Here is a 17,343-nt window from a genome sequence, read left to right on the forward strand (position 1 = left end):
TCACATTCGAAGAAGACGGTTTGAAATTGACGAACGAGGACGAGCGTCGAGCGGAAGAATTTGAAAAACAGCATTATTTTTTTTAAAAGTGGGTGCAACCGAAAAAAAGGACGGGAATTTGCAAAATGCAACGAAAAAGGCCGCTGCAAAGGGCGATATTGTGGAAAGGATAAAAACAAGGATATTCGGAAAGAGCGCCCTGCAAATCGAGTCGCGTGTGCGTGAGTGAGAGGGAGAGAGCGAAAAGAAAAAAGTGCGGCGTCGGTTTGAATTTGAATATTGGCTCAATCCTCTGAAATACGGGAAGTAGTTTTTTTTGGCTTTTTTTTATGTTTCAAAAATGAAAATGTCGCCGTCGTCGGGAAAGCGTCCTTTCCTAGTTTACCAAACAAAGCTCTAAAACTATAAAACATACCTGGAAGTGATTGAAACACTCAATTAAACAACGCAAGAAACATCCTCAAAAGAAACTTAACTAGAAGCGCAAAAGAGAAGTGAGGTGAAAAACTGGAAAAGTGGTTAACTGGAAAACTGGATTACGATGCAATCGCAGCGCAGCCGACGTCACAGTCGCGCACAAACCACTTGGATTTGTTGTTGGTTTAGCAAAATGCTCGCCGCGTCGCTGCCTATGCTGCTGCTGGCGCTGGCGTTTGCGAATTTACCGAGCACAGTCCACGGAACTGGTGAGTAAAGAGGAGAGACCGACTAGAACGAGTGGCAGGGCAGAGTTGGATGAAAAGGGGGCGGGCGCAAACAGGAATTCCAAGGCTTTATAACTCTGCTTGCGGGTTCTGTGCACCCAAAACATCAGCAACTCAGAAAACTGGATGGTACCGCCCTAACATGGGGCTCAGGATCTAATTCATTTAAAATAAAATAAACTACCTTCCTATCATCCCATATCATACTTCTGAGTTTAACATTGAGCAGGCATTTCAAGACAAACCTTTAACGCGCTCTAAAACTTATTCAAAATTCTCCGTTTTCCTTTTACTCTACTCCTACTTCTCCATCTTCCTTTTTGTGCCTTTGGTTTTTCGCGTCCCCTTTTTTTGCTGTCTTTCTTCGCTTCGCTTTGCTGTCAGTTTTCGGACAGGTGGTCGTTTTTTTTTTTTTGGTCACTCGTTTCTCTCTCTCTCTCTCTCTCTCTCTCTCTCTCTCTCTCTCTCTCTCTCTCGTTTTCCTCCTTTTATCTCTTGTTCGCTCTCCGCTGCGCATGCACTCTCGGATTTGAAAACCCACCTATTCGAAAAAAAACGATCGAATAAAAAAGATTGTTTTACCGTCGACAAAACGCAACCTTTTTTTGCCAGTGCTTTTTCCTTTGTGTTTTGCTGCGCTATTTGCTTTTTTGAGGGGACAACTTCCTTTTCAAGTTTGGAAATGTACTCCTCTTTATGCTTTATACACACATATACAAGGTTTATTTGACAACTGACAAAGCGAAGAGAAACACGGGATTTGGTGTTTAGTATTTGCATATGGAACGACCGTTGTCTAATCATTGAGTAAATATCGGCAGAGATCGGTTGTAGGTGTACCTAGGGTCGATTGCCATGGTAAATGTCAGCTTTCCCCGACACTCGAAATGTTTTAAGCGGAATTCTGTGCTCAAGAAAGAGATAAGGAGAAATGAAGCCTTGTTAAATGTTGAACCTATTAAACCATGCATAATAATATAGGTACATTAATATTCATTTTATAAAAAAGATTCCAGTTATCTTCATTTCATGAACCAATCTTTTGGTTTAAATCTGAGGATCCATCAAGCAATTCGGATCAATGTTGCCAGCATTTAAATAATCGTTACCAAAACTGCGGTTCCAAACATTAGAAAACCTAATGTTGCTATGTTTTTTGCAGCTGCAACTGAAGATCATTGAACTACTACTTTAAGAGCCTATACCTGGGCATTTCCTGAGCTCGGGTTTCCGCCTCCTAACCTCTTTCCTATGTTTATTAGCCGTGGGCCATCGAGCGATCTTTGCAAACGACAAAGCATTTGCATTTTTTAGCTGCAGAAGGAAGTTGAACCAAATGGGAAAGAACCATATGAACAAGCATGGATATTAGGTTATACACGTTTTTTAAATAGACAAAATGGTTCAATCTCATTTTTGCTTGTACCGAAGATACTGCTTTTAGATTGCATTTACAAGACAACCCGAGATTTTTTCAGCCTTTCTATGCGGATTAAGTTCTCACACGTTTACGCCCAATTTGATCCAATCCAAGTTTATTCAACTTTCTGCGATCCATCGCCTGCATTTAGCCACCAATTTTAGGTTATTTTTTGCAGGTTTAATGTGGCACGTAACGGTTCTGGGACCAACAACCAACCACCGCATTCGATTTCATTATATCGGGGCAGAAGGGCCTATGTGGCATATAGAATAAACGACAGCTGGGCTCCTGGAGCCAAAAGCGAAACAGCAGGAGCGACCAACCCCTGAATCCTGCGTCCTTTTTGCTGTTTGCTGTGTGCTCAAAGATCAAATTACGATATAGTGAGCGAGCGGGACGGAGAATCCGTCTGACAGAGTGCGAAAGAGAGAGCATCGTAGAGTATCGCTCAAAAACTTTTGTATCTTTCTGCCTGCTCCTGTGTCTGCTCCCTCAGCTATTTCCTGTATATCCTGTGTGCACCCCGAACCCGAAAACCAAAAATACATTTCTTGACTTTCGTAAGTCACGCACACGACGTTTCCTTAATTGGCCCTCGCCTAGACTGCGGTATATTCTATATAGACACTTTATAGACATCCGCTCAGGTCGGGATAAGGCGATGCATGACCAACATGCCTTCGGTTATGGATCGTAACATGAGCATTTTATGATCGCAATGGATTCGCCTCTAAAAGTCGCAACTAAATTATAGGAAATAAGATTGAAAGATCGGTCAGATGATCAGGGTACTCCTAAGAATTATATCATCATTTTTGAAGGAAGTGTGAAGGCGAGAATTACTGCAAATATAACTTTAAAAATATACAATTTCTCACGGCTGCCGGCGAAACCTTTTTCCAAAAATGTCGCACTTAAAAGCTGATATTATTGTGAAAGTCTTTTTCGGCGTCTCAATTTATTAAAGTCAAGCACTTATCGCACACATTTATTAATTAATCGACGCCGCCGTCGAAAAAAGTATCAATTAAAAGTATAACTTTCCCATCAGTAACTTAAGAAGACTTAATTAAAAAACGGTATATGAAATCTGCTAATTTCTCAAGTGTTAAATCTGCTGTTACGCCTTGCCTTTCGCCATGCTAAAGCCGACACAACACAACAAAAACCTGTAAATGATAAAAAAAAAACAAAATGTGGAGGGGAGGATCTTGTTGCCCGGTCACTTTATATGGCATTGGATATACGGCAGAGCAGTTCCGTTCCAGACGATCCCGATGCGATCCTGTTTTTGGGACACACCTTGAAACCAGAATTGGCAAGGTATTCAGGTAGAATTTCGTTTGGCAATGTCACTCCACTCTTCGCTTTTTCCGGAAATCTACAATGTTTTCGCCTTGGCTGGCTGTCAGCTTTTCTTCGTTTCTGATATTTGTTATTTGTTCCCATAGACATTGCATAAACATGAAATTCATTTTCCCAGCCCATCTCTCCTGAGTCGCGATGTTGACAACTACTTTCCAAGTTTTGTCTTGGGAAAATGCCTCAAATGGCCAGCGGATGAATTGAGGTTTTGCTCGCTCCGAGCATATATATGTTTTGTGCTGGCCAAACTAATTATGAAAACAGTCCTCACATGTGTCGGCTGCAATTAAATCCGCTAGAACAATCCATGGATTGTGTGGATTCTAAATCTCGACTCGACTTGACTCGACTCGGCTCGGCTCTTCTTGGCCTTTATTGACTTTTAATGATGGCCAGCCGAATTAGTGCGCCCTGACTTACTCTTTCTGCCATGGCCTGTTTAATGAGTTTTCTTTATGGCCAACACACACACACATACACTCAAACACTTGGAGCCAGCAGATACAGGTACCCATACAGACACATTTTAAGCCAAGACGGGATACAAGATACACACCAACAGACGGACGCACTGACCGAACAAGTTTTTAGTTTTTTCTTTCTTGGGTTTTCTTAGCTGGTCTTTTCGGTCTTCTCTCCTTTGTGTGTCTTGTTCTTGAACGCGAACGCGATCGCTGAGTAGAAGTATCTGAGAAATAAAAAAAAAGGCTGACAACCTCAGAAGAACCCCTCCTTTCGACCCAGCCCCGCCCCTTCCTTTCCCTTCACTTCACTTCAGTTCACTTTACTTCACTTCACTTCACTTCCCTTCCCTGTCTTCACCCAGCTAACAGCAATTTTTATAGATATTACCCAAAGTGTCTTGTTGGTTTGGTTCGGTTTGGTTTGGCTTGGTTTCTTTCCTTCACATTCGGCCCGGTCTCTTCTTGTCTTCCAGGCTTTTGGGCTGGGCCCCTGCCACGCCCCCTTCAGTGCCCGCTGTTGTGCCTTGGCATCTCTTCCGATTCTCTTATACAAACAGCTCTCTCTGTCTTCGAAAATGGGAAATCGGTGGAAAAACTACGACATTAATCGAACAAATTTGATGTATCGAAAGGAAATCTCATTTTGGTGGAGCAAAATAATGTTTTGTTTAAATAATTTTCACAAGGGACTTTTCCGAATTTGAGAGAGCAGAAAATATTGGTCAGATATCAATTTATCTTTAATAATTTCACATATGTTTTCTCGATGCACCGTTGTACAAAAATTAATTTGTTTTTTCGTTCATCTGCTTTTGCCATTAAAGAAATTTACGATTTCCTGAGCAAACGCAATCTGTTGGCATAGAAACTTCTTGGCCAAGCTGGCTCTACCAATTTACCCGTCTCCGTCTTTTCCGCCTTCTATCCTGTTTTGGAGGAGGCAATGAAAAATGACAATCATCATTATATACACTCGAGCGGATCGAAGACAGTCGTCATCTTCTCGAGTTGAAACTTTGTTTTCTTCGCTCCTCCTTGCCTCCTCTTTGGCTGTCTTTCTCTCCTCCTTCCCCTTCTTCGTGCGTGTTCGAGAATCATCTGAAGAGGGCGAAATGGAGATCGGCCCAAGCTCGAGTGGATGACTTCAAGAGATGCATAGATACCTTGGCTTGCATAATAATAATGGTCGGAATACTCGCTGCCAAAAGATACGGTGGATGTGACCAAAACAGAACTTCATGGTGGTCCCAGGATCCATGAACCTTAGAAAACTTAGAAAATAAGGCATTGCAAGCCCCCAGAAGCAATTTTGACTAGGTTAATAGATTGCAACCTGATGTTTTACCTCTGATGAGGCCCCATAAAAGTACGAAATAAATCGCAAAGTAACCAGATACCTCGGCAACTACTTCACAAGTAAACTGCAGGATACACAAACACTGGGATAAGCACATGCTTGAAAACGAGTCTCAAATTTCAAACATCTGACAGTTGTTGGCTCTTAGGTACTCAAGATGTTTGGGGAATCTCAGGGAAGTACCAGAGGATGTACCCTGTTATGGCTACGAATAAAGTTATGCAGTGATAACCAGACTATCGGAAAGTGACTCGAAAATTCGACCTTTTAGTTGGATTCTGAAGAGTATCTGCAACTCATTAGGGCGTCTGCAGTTGCATCTTTTATGCAGCGACTCTTTCTCTTTGACTTTCTGCTTAGCACTTGCAACCGGCAACCTGCGCGACATTTGCATAAGCCCATTCTCTGCGCAGCCAGAAAAACTAGCGTTTCTCTGGTAACAAATTAGCTGATGCAGAGGGCAATAATGAAATATGAATCTTAAAGTCCGCCTTCCCCCCGCTGCTCCAAGCTTTGAGCAAACATTCACACGCTGGTTTACTGTCTGCCGGAAGTGTTAAATGCTTCGGTTTATTTAAAGTACACAAGAGGAGTGGAGTGGATGAAGGGACGAACTCCACAATACAATATCACTCATATGCCATTATTTTTATGGATTTTCGGGCAACAACCCTTTTGAGTGAGCGCCTGCGCGGCCTTTTTTTCAGTTTGGCGCGCATTTCCCTTCCTCGAACTCTTCAACTTTGGCTACCTTTCTCGCTCGCTCTCTGTCTCTCTCCCTTTCTCTCTCTGTCGGTACATAAATATGTGTTGTTTTTTTCCTGCGAGGGCGGATTTTGTCAAAGTGTCGCATATGTTTTCAAGTGCACTTCAAATTCGAAAATGTATATATGGGTATGGGACATATAAATACGAGGGTATATAGATTACTTACAACTGCAGCTGTGTGTCCTTTCCTGAGCGCTGTGTAGCCCTCTTCCACCCCCTTATCATGCACTCAATTACATCGTCGGGTAGGTCAATTATTCTCATAATATTATCTTTCATTTGGCTAAGCATTATGCTAATCATCCGAGCTTCTCATGTGGGAAAATAAATGCGCGTCAGTGGAAAACAGGGGGAGAACGAGTATGATCATCAAGTGGAAACAGCGCTCAACTGTGAAAGGTTTGGCTTCCCACTTAAGAAGGCGGCTTACATACTTTGTTTGCCAAGTTGCATTTTGACAATATGTTGGTCAGAACACTTTCAGAATACATCCTCTCTCAATGCTTCCCTTAGTATTTGTATAGGCTTTGCTTGACTCTGTATTCTCTGTATTAAAAATTTGTTAAATTCAAAATCTATACCAACACATGTGTTGCAATAACAATTTTGTAGACCGCAAAACCACAAACTTCCTCCCCCATTGCTTAAAGTTGTATGATAGGGAAGAGCATTGTAGTCTTGACTTACATTTCGATATATTTTTCTCCATATTTCCCTTTTCTTTTTGCTATCGCCGACGACAGTTGACTGTGGCCTATTAATCTATCAAAAGCTGCAGACGCTTAGGACCAACAAAAGAGGTTAGCAGCAGATAGAGATGGCGATGGCGATGGCTAGAGGGAGGGGGAAGGGGGAGGCGGCTTGAGTGATGGTGTTAGAAAGAGAGAGGCGAGCGCTGCGGCAAACTGCCATGCCACATAACCCAAAAAGACCAAAAGAAAGAGCGAGAGCGTGTTTCGTGGACGACGGTTCCCACACTCGTTTATTCGTTTTACGACTTGCCCCCGCACCACGCCCCCCGCCCCTGTGCCACTCCCCCTCCCCGTCCGTCAGCCCCTTTTCGTTTTCGCTGCTTCGGCGATCTCGGCTACTTTTTCATTAACACTTTACAATCTTTCCGCATTTTGTTGTCTGCTGCTGTTGTTACAACGCCTCTGCATGCCGCTCATTTTCCAATATTTTCTAAGCATTTACAGCCATGGGCAAAATAATATGTTTTATTCGGAGTTGTGAGAAGGGCGGGAAAGTTCAGCGAACTCAATAGGTTACATACAACAAAATGGAGCTAGTAAAACGATAGCCGATAATTCTTTTAACCGTCCAGCCTTTTTTTTTTTTTTTTTTGCTAAAAATGTTCTCGAATTCATTTTGAATACATGACAAAAATCTAATATTTGTAATGAACTGGCGATAATATTTTCTCCGCAGCTGTGTACCCCTTTCTAGCCTTTATATTTGTCTCCACACATATTTCAAAATTCAAGGCATTTTTACATTACTGGCTCTCACCAATTGTGAATCACTGGATATACAATTCCCACAGAAATAATGATGGTTCGATCATCGCTTGGTTTTCCCAGTCACCTTATCACTGGTGCAGTTTTTTGCGACGCAAATTGCTTATGAGAACTTCTTTTATCATCGCTTGAGACATTAATCTGCACAATTGTGTGAGTGGGAAGAGATCAATGGAAATGGAAAACAAAAGATACATTTGCGGGGGCTAAGCGATAAGCGATCGTAAACGATCAATAAACAATTAAAAGAAATTTTTTCGGCTTTTATTGAACTGTTATATGCTTAGCCAAAGAGCGCGATATGTTAATCGGAACAGCACAAATGTTTAGGCCATTAAAAAAAATTTCAAGCATTCTGCGATCGTTTATATTTAGCAAATTTGAAAGGAAGAATAGAAGATATACAACATTTATATGTAATTGGTAAAACAATTAGACTTTCCGATATTTAAGTCCTTCAAACCGAAGAATGGTTATTAAGCCCAACTTAATTTTGATGATTTATGTAAAGGTATATCTTTCAATGTGTTCGGCTCTTCACTTAGTTGGTCGTTTTATCCATTCAACGAATCGTGTCAAAATAGTCGTCAACTAAAAATCATGAATAAACATGAAGAACGCCTGAGAACAAACCGAGTTTAGATAAGAACGTAGCTTGGCAGAATTTTTTACGGCGATAAGTTCTAAAGAGCTTCTGGTCCAGTTTCCGATATCGTATCCATTCTATATGTTTCCTATTCAGTAAAGCACGTGGTTGTTCCTGTTCAGCACTATATTTTTCCCTGAACTATCTTCTCCCGGCTTTAATTGGAATTCATAAAACCTCTTTCCATTTTGTTTTATATCTCCACTCGCTGACATTCTTGTTGATATGTTTTTTCATATTATTATTTATTTTTTTCGCTTAGAGAAAAGCGTGAGAAATTTTTGGCCCTGGTTTGGTTTTGTTGCTTTTGTTGGTGTTTTTCTTTTTTGAGTTTGGTGTGGTTGCTTTTTGTTTTACTTGTCGCAACTGTTGTTGTTGCTAATTATGCTGATAGCGTTTGCCACTTTTTCATTGTTGTTTTTTGAATGTGGTAATGCAAAAAAAACTTAATTCGATAAGCCCCATTTATAAGGAAAAAAAACCAACAGAGATATTTTATTATTGTCTTGGCTTCCTTTTTTGCCATGCTGTTAGTTTTTTTTTTTTACAATTACAAGTGGTTCAATGCACGCTTTATTAGGCGGTTATTAGCTCAAGAAATATGTTGAATGGTAGAGAGATCCTTAAATTATTTACGATTAGGACAGAGTTAGACAAATGTGAGTAACCATTGACTTTGCTCTTTAAAAAAGAGGGATAACTTGGATATTACTTGCAACATTTCCTTTCGTTTCCATGCCATTTTCATGGATCAATATCACGGATATTTGCAAGTCACAGTCACGCCTGCATTCATCGTTGATTGTGAAATGTCGTGACTCGAAGAGCTCCCCCGGATTTGCCTGTAAAGACGTACCGCCAATCTCTATTACACATATCGTTGAGCAAGTTTAATTAGGTCTTAACTCGGCTGGGCCAAGTCAAGCAATTAACAGCTCATTTGTCGGTGGAAAAGCGGAAAAGCAGAAAAGCATGTGCGCAGGCATCTGCTTAAACGGCGCATAAATGCCGGCCCGAACAATTCCACTCAGGTTTGCTTTGCCCCACTATACATATTCGGTAAATCACACGCAATAAAAAATGCCCAGAAAGGTAAAAAAAAACGAAATAAAAAAACTACCTGAAAATCTTTTTACGCTCTGTCGATGAAGCGTTGAGTGCTCTTCTGTCCCTTACTTCACCGCCTTTCGCCGCCAAATTAATTAAACGGAGTCATAAGCCCGGCCACACCTCTTGAAACCTTATTTAAGCTATGTCGCGATTTTCAACCGTAACTTGTTTAATTTAATTTGCTAATTTAATTAATTTACTAAGTAAATCATACAGCTGATTTGGCTAGCCAATGCAAGAACTTAGAACCACCTTGCGAGCCTTTTTGATCACTTTATGCCGGCTGCACCCACAACTGACACTGCGCTTCAGTTATACATATGTGTCTGCTTCTCCCTTGGATTTGCGGCATTTTTTCTGCATCTGCTTTCTGTATTAATTGAGGTCAATTAGTTTACAAACAAACCCAACGCACACACTCGCGGCCAAGCGAAGACAATCGAATGCAGAGCAACATCTGGGTATGCTGCAATCATTTTTTCCTTTTGCATAAATTTTGCAATATTGCGCACACATTGGATGTGACTCAATTTGAAGCTACATATCTCTTTTTCGCCATTCTCAGCTTTATTTATGTATCGCCATTAGTCAGATAATCGGGCATACGTACATACATACATGTATCTGGTGTATCTTTTGGATTTATGTTACGTCTTGTCTGTCCACCAGCCGTCGAACGTAAATGTTTAAAGGAGACAAAAGCCAGCGAGCTAAAAAGAGCACCGCAAAAACTCTTTCTACAGAAAAACCCGTATATTCAAATACGTTGGTCAGAAGTACGGCGAAAAATATTCATTTAGCCTTCCTTGATATTTCCCGGAATTGTCGATTTGTGCACTCAATTGGCGCTAAGCGCAAGCCTTTTGCATTCGAGCAGTGCGGTACAGTGGAGGCCATTGTGCAAGTGTGTGTGTGTGTGTGTGTGTGGGCACCCTCCAAGTACACCCACCCCTGCCACGCCCCGCCGCCCAGAGCGCCTTTCGGCATACAAAGCAATTTATTTAACTCCCCTGGCGGGGGGCAATCAAAACTTATTGTCGTCGCCTCGAACCGAAGTGAACCGCATGGAGCTGAGTTCAGTTGATTTAGAACCCCCTCCCTCCCTCCCTCGGCCGCCCTCCCCTCGATATTCAGCGCAGGAAACCGCCACACGCCCAATTAGTAAACAACATTCACTGCGCACAGCTGGGATCAAGAAACTAGTGAAGAAGGTGCGAAAGTTCCATTTGAAAATGAAGTAAATGTGAATAAGATCCACTCCATTTCCGAAAAATAACACTTCAAATGTTTGAAAGTAGGTGTTTGCGAATGTTTAGCCGAATCTGCTATTGTTCTGATCCCCACTGTACAAACCTATTGATATGATGGCAGAGCCTTGAGAGGTGGGGCGAAATGGGGGACTGCTTGTTTGCGGCTTCGTTTGTTTAATTTCGTGTGCCATACATATACTTTTGAGTGGAGCAAGCGTAATTTCGGCGTGCCCGCTTCTTTTTACTTTCTTCTGCGCTTTTGCATATTGCAATTCACAAATTCGATTTGATTGCGTCGGCTTTCCTGGCCTGGCCGGCCAACCACTTTTTGCAGTGCTAGGCAGTTCGAGTGCAGTGAACTCTTCACTCCTCATCTGTGATCGGCAAGAACGAGGAGGGCGACTTTGACATGCCGCCCGTTTGCCCTTAAAAGGAGGCTACATAATTGATTTCCAGACCGTCTGCGAACGGAGCCCCCGCCGCTCTTTCCCCTCCAATGTCCACTTCTTGTGGCACGTTGAGTAGACGTAAATGGGCGACAAGTTGGCATGATCGCACAGATACGGAAGGCAGCAGGCGGGGAGTTGGCAATGGTTAGGGAATAACCCCTTAGATCATAATTAATTAGATACTACCCTGTCTACACTTATCTCCAGTCACTTATCCTTTCTTTCAATTATCGTTGCAGATACCGCGTTGGCCCCCGTTTCCTGCACAAGTTCGGGCTGCCAGAACGGCGGCACCTGCGTCACACAAAACAATGGCAAATCCCACTGCGTGTAAGTACAGTGGCAGACATGCAAATAAATCAACTATTCTCGAAAGCGATCAGCCGAAGGGGGAGTGATCTGGGGAGCATCTGCACGTGTCAATCAAAAGCTCGACTCCAAGGACAAGGGATTTGTTCGGTGTGTGTGTGTGTGTGTGTGTGTACTTGTGTTAGTTTAACTCGAAGCTCGTCTAGACAAAGGGGGGAAATGGCTGCTCGCCTCGGCGAGACAAAAGCGCCCGCACAATCTTTGGTCCCAGTGAGCGGTGGTCGCCGGTCCACAGTCTGCGGTGCCCGCGGTCCGGGGTCCGCGGTCCTCCGTCGCCTGTCTTCTGTCTTCTGCTCTGCGGATCGAATCGAATCGGGCTCGTTGTCGAGCGACATTCCTGGCAAATCGGTTTGAACCTAAACGAGACTCTGGGAGTCTTTGGTTCGTGCCTTCAGCGCGGTTCGCATGATTTTCACTCGCCTCGGGTTCGAGGCGAATTTTGAATTTTGTAATTTGTATTCCGTATTTCGAACTTCGCGTATTTCGTGTTTCGGCTTTCGTATTTTGTTTCTTGGCTTTTATTTGTTTCTCATCTTGTTTTCGCCGTGCCTATTTCTCTGTTGTCTCCGCAATAAATCAAACGCGGCCCAAAACAAACGGCACGTACGCAACGCATAACTCCGTCTGAGTTATTATAAATAGAGAGTCCGGAGAAACGATCGCCACATCCATATATTTTGACAGACTGTCGTCAACGATTTTTACGAGTCTGTGCCGTCCGGCCAGCAAGCCATTCAGCCATTGAGCCATTCAGCCTACATGGCATAATTAAAAAAGCCATTGCAAGAACACACCAAAAGTTAGGATCGGGTTGCATTGCGGCTGGGCGGAGACGGAGACTCATGCTTCGAAAGCAAAGTTCTCAAAACATCATGTTAGATTCGGAGAGTGCCAACCGTTGACAAGTCAATAAAGAAGTTTATATCAGTGCGTTTAAAAAACTCCATTACTTTTTTTTGCGCTAAATATTCGTTGTTGGAGTCCCTGACTCATCAGAGCCAAAAGCAAGACATCAAAAGAAGAGTCCGCCAAAACGAGGGGCTGGGGGCGTGGCCCGTGCGAGGGATGCTGCTCATTAACATGTCATAAACCGCAAGCAAGAAACGCTTTCTGGCTTTGCGGCTCTTAACCGTTTGCCCACATCTTGCCAAATGAATCAAAGTCATTGTTCTGACGACGATGAGAGCCAAAATTGAGCAGACTACGTGACAATTGACAAGACTGAAGGCAAAAAAAAATCGAGTCAATTAAACAAACAAGCTGGCAGGCGGAAAAGCGATTGCAAGAGCCGAATAAAAGCCAAGCTTTTTGGTCAGATAGGAAAGCAAGAAACCAGAGCAATTCCAAATCAAGACAACGTGGTAAATGGTAAATGGATCAGCGTGGATCAACCGCAAACCATCCGAGGATCAGTTAGCCACAAGACCGAAAAATCAACTCTAATAGCTTAAGCTCAAGACAAAAGTTCAAAGCGATCTTATCGCCGAAGCCAAAAAAGTCGGTTGGGGGAAAGAGAGGCCAGCTGAAAGCACATATACACATGGCCATTGGCTCGATCGTGCCTCTGATGATCATCGCGCGGAGAGAGCCAGAGCCGAGAGCTTGGGCCAAAAGCAAAACAAACTAGTCCACGGGTCCCAAGATCCAAGAGTCTGCTGCAGAAGCACATAGGAGCCGAGCTGGCATCGCTGGCATCGCGGTTTAAGGCTCGGAGCCAGGCGCTTTTATGTAATTGCCCAAAGATAGCTAAAGACAGACCCAGGATCGGTTGACATGTGTAGTCTGCGGAGGAAAATCGGGGGAAACTGGGAGTTGTTTACTTGCAGATCGAAACGGCAGCTGATCAGTTGCGCTGCCTTAGAACACGAACAGGATCGGCGGGATTGATCGATTGACCGATTGATCGAATCGATCGAACTTAAGTTGAAGTTATAGCTTAAGGGCACCTAATGTACTTGCTGGGCAAACCCCATTTAAATCTGCAACCAATCGAATTATCTTAACATTCGTTTCTTCGAATCCAAACGTGTTTCATCTCCAGAAAGTGAATTAGCCGTCGAGCCAGAAAAGTTCGTTGTCTAAGTCTTTTGTTTTCGAGCTGCCCTGTGTGTGTGTGTGTGTGTGCGTGTTTCTAAATGCTCACACACACATGCCCGCCGCAGGGAAACGGTCTTCGTTTTTGTTTGAACTTTTGGCTCACACGCTTTGCATTTGAAAATGTTCTCCGCTTTCTACCTTTCCTCCTTTTCGTTCTTTCTCTCGATTTCTTCTTCTTCTTGCCCTTCCCCTTCCGAAAAGTGAAAAAGGGGAAAAGCATTTTCAGCCTACAATTACTTTAATTAACTGATCATTAAGCACATTGGCCATGGGGCTCGGTGCCCAGGGCCTTATGGCCTGCAATTGACAATAGAAAAGCCAGCTTTTCATCTGCTCTGGGATGACGCATTTAACTCGCAGCCGCCATATTTATTATCTGTCTCTCTCTCTCTCTCTCTCTCTCCCTACATCTCTCACTCTCTCTCTTTGGCTCTTTCTCTCTCTCTTTCACTGTCTTTATGTGCCTGTGTATGGATGTGGGCATCCTTCGGATGTTCGGGCTGAAAAAGCAAACTTGTTTGCAACCTGCTCTGATTGCTTTTCTGTGTTACACAAGCTCCAAGGAAACAAGGGTCCCGCGGGGCGCAATGCGGTAAAAGGGGCGGGGGAGCGAGGGGGGCAGGGGGGGATGGGGCATGGTGCCCATCCCATGAGATCTTGGCTGGCTACCCGAAAAGCGTAGCGAATATTTATTGTGCATTCCGCTTGCATTTTACATTCTTCTTCGAGAGAAGACCCTCTTCCGAACTCTTCTGAGCCCCACGGTGCGGAGCTTGTGTGTGTGTGAGTGTGAGTGCTCTGTTTTTGTCGAACTCTTCACTTTTTTTTGCTTTTGCAGCCGAGGCGTTGGCGTACAAAATTCCTTTGGCCAGGTCCCCGCGCCTCTCCCCCTTGGTCAAATTAAAACGTTTTATTGAAACTCAATTAAGTTGGGCATTCTCACGAAACGCTGAAGACGGTAGACCCAGTAGACCCGGTCGGAGACGCTGTTGATAATGATGATGGTTGGATGGATGGTTGGATGGTTTGATGCTTTGATGGCTTGATGGCTGACGGCAAGGAAAGGAAGAAGCGCAGAGAGCAAAACGTTAATTTATCGATTGTGGAATGATGCATTACATAAATCTGAGCTTTGTCTTCTCATAACTCAAACGAGAGATTTTCCCAGGCTTACATCTCTTAATTATGCACATATGGAAATGCCTTGGGTTTTTTCAACTGTCTGTGACAAGTCGTTTCAACACGCCAATCGAAGCTTCGTCGGCTCTTTAACTAGTGGGAGTAACAGTTGGAAGCTCAAAATTATATATAGTTAACAGCGATCGGTGAGAACCCCTTCTAAAAAACCCTTAAGACCCGAACGCCATTCTTTGTGAACAAAAGCCTTGGTCATATTTGTAATCCATAAGCCCAGATGGTAAAGCACGGCTCCAACAAAGCTCCTATAACTCCAGAACGAACATTACGATAGTTTTTACTGGGAAAGTTTTGATCACCATTTGCATAAGGCAAACACGCTGGAAAGTCCGTCATGAAATCGTCTTTATGACCCATGTTTATCGGAATGTTTTTCATTTTTATTAAACGAATAAAGGCGGCGAATGGAGGGTTTTGTATAACAGATTTCGGACAAGAAGTCTCCCCGTTGCGCAATGGTCAGGTATTTTCGTTACCTGGAAACTGGAACCTGTGAAAATCGTTTGACGGACCAGTGTCAGAAAATGCATTTCTTACCTGATCAGCGGACAATGGGAAATCAAACAAAACCGAACCGAACCGAACTGAACGAAGCGAAGAAGACCCTAAATCTCTTCGCAAACAACAGCTGGAATCGGATGGATGGATGGATGGATGGATAGATGTGTGGTGTTGGATGGAAACAGAACGGAAAGAAAATTTGTTGGGTGTAAAATTTCTGGGCGAGTCGACGAGCGGGGTCACGCATTTCACTTCACTTCGCATTGTTTTCCTTTCTTCGCTCCGTCCTCCCTTCTCGCATTGTTCTTGAACAGCTAAGCAAATACCTCCAAACGTCTGGGTGAAAGGAAGCGATAGATAAAGGCCCAGGCACAGGGAGGATCGGATCGGGCGAGGAGCATATGCATGGGTGTTTGGGCGTGTTGCACCTGCGCGGAGAGCCAGCACATTTCCCCGTAAAAACGCGCTCAGCAAAAGCCGAAAACCGAAAGCAGAAAACCGAAAACTGATAAACTGAAAGCCGAGTGCATGTAATGCGATAAGTGTGCTCGGCATCACGCTGTTCTCCCTTTACCTTCGAAACTCCTGGCTCTCAAAGAGAAGGTATCGCAAGCTGGAATGTAGCATTGGGTTCTCAATTTAAATATTTTAAGTAGGTTTATTAGCAAGGAGAGTGGGGCTTTTATGCGCTTTAATACAATTTCCGATAGGTTCGAAGATCACTCCAATCTGTTGCAATTCCCACTTTCTGTCGCAGATCAGAAACCATTAAAAAATTCCCAAACAGAGCGAGACCTTTCATCTCCGAGGGAGATTGCAAGCCAGATTTTAAAGGCTCAAAGGTTAACTGTGTAGTAAAACACTGATGTGATAAGAGGATACCAGGATCTGTATTAAGAAGTCTAGCTTTTCGGTGTCTTATCAGCTCCCAATAAACTGGGATCACGTCAAACGACTTGGGGATTTCCGCGGAGTGTCATTAGCTCGCTGGACTTTTGCGGCGATAAGCAGTTTGTTTGTTGTCAGGCGATCCCCGCACTCTCCCGATCGATCCGTCCAGCGATAAAGTGCAGGAGTCAGCGAAAAACTGCACATGTACTCGTACATATGTGGATATTTTTGCGTCTGCCTTTTGTTTATTTGCTAGAATGTTTTTTGCACAGTGCAGAAGGCGTGTGAATTGCTTTGGGGAAATCAAACACGCGAAAGACATGCTGCGGAAGCCATATATACTATATACTTATGCTTATAGTATATAGTATAGTAGAGCGAGTGGTCGAGAAGTATGAATGATTGCGGAGCGATGACATTTAATCATTCGCCTGCCCAAGCCTGTGACCGCCCCCCATCTGGCCCAGAAATCCGTAATTCATTCGATCCGAGCTGCTGTGGTCGCCTTGCCTATTTGAGTCGAACGATCGTGAGAAGCGAGCTCATATACTCTGCTCCAGTGCATATTTCACACTCACTCTATGCAGTCGGTTATGATTGTGAACAATTTCTGTTCCAATCGCCGACCGCAAATTGAGTTTCGAGCGGAGACGCGGATGCAGATACAGATACAGATGCAGATACAGATGCAGTTGCAGATGCAGATGCAGATGGAGAAACAGTGATCTGATCCGATCTGCGACGGCTTTTCTCACGAGCAGCTTTAATTTGGCGTTGCATATCTTATCACCACTAGGAATAGTAATTAATAGAAATAGTTGTAGTTATTATAAGTGAACCAGCGATTAGGTTGCAGCAGCGACTTCCTACTCATTTGCACCCGCTCAAACTTACTCCGACTCCGTGGAGCGAGAAGAGGTGACTCATTCTCCTGTCGGCCAGCTTTTGTTAAGGAGGCCCAAAGAGCCAGGAGGGAGGCAGGGGGAGTGGCACCGGGGGATAAAGCCAGTCTCTCTCACACACACACACACACACTCACTGACGGTGGCTACCTTGGTTTATTTGCCAATGCGAGTCACGTTTTCTGCCAGCCCTCTCTTTCTGGCCGACAACTGTCTCTGTCTCTCCCTCTTGCGCCGCGAAACAAGTTGGCCAACTCGAAACGAAAACTCGGCTTGGCCCGGCTATAATTTATATTACATTAATTTCCATCCAGCCAGCGTCCTCCCCTCTCC

The 17,343-nt window shown here is 43.7% G+C and overlaps 1 protein-coding gene across 1 annotated transcript in view; it reads left to right on the forward strand.

Annotated features, from left to right (window-relative positions):
• The window catches only part of LOC108097152 (neurogenic locus Notch protein), a 34,489-nt gene continuing 17,146 nt past the window's right edge, over positions 1-17,343 (forward strand). The window contains 2 exon segments of the mRNA XM_017199272.2: positions 1-686; positions 11,293-11,383. Coding sequence (XP_017054761.2) covers positions 542-686; positions 11,293-11,383 — 236 coding nt within the window. The 5' untranslated portion in view covers positions 1-541.

Source organism: Drosophila ficusphila, unplaced genomic scaffold (assembly GCF_018152265.1).
Source record: "Drosophila ficusphila isolate 14025-0441.05 unplaced genomic scaffold, ASM1815226v1 contig_198, whole genome shotgun sequence".
NCBI lineage: Eukaryota > Metazoa > Arthropoda > Insecta > Diptera > Drosophilidae > Drosophila > Drosophila ficusphila.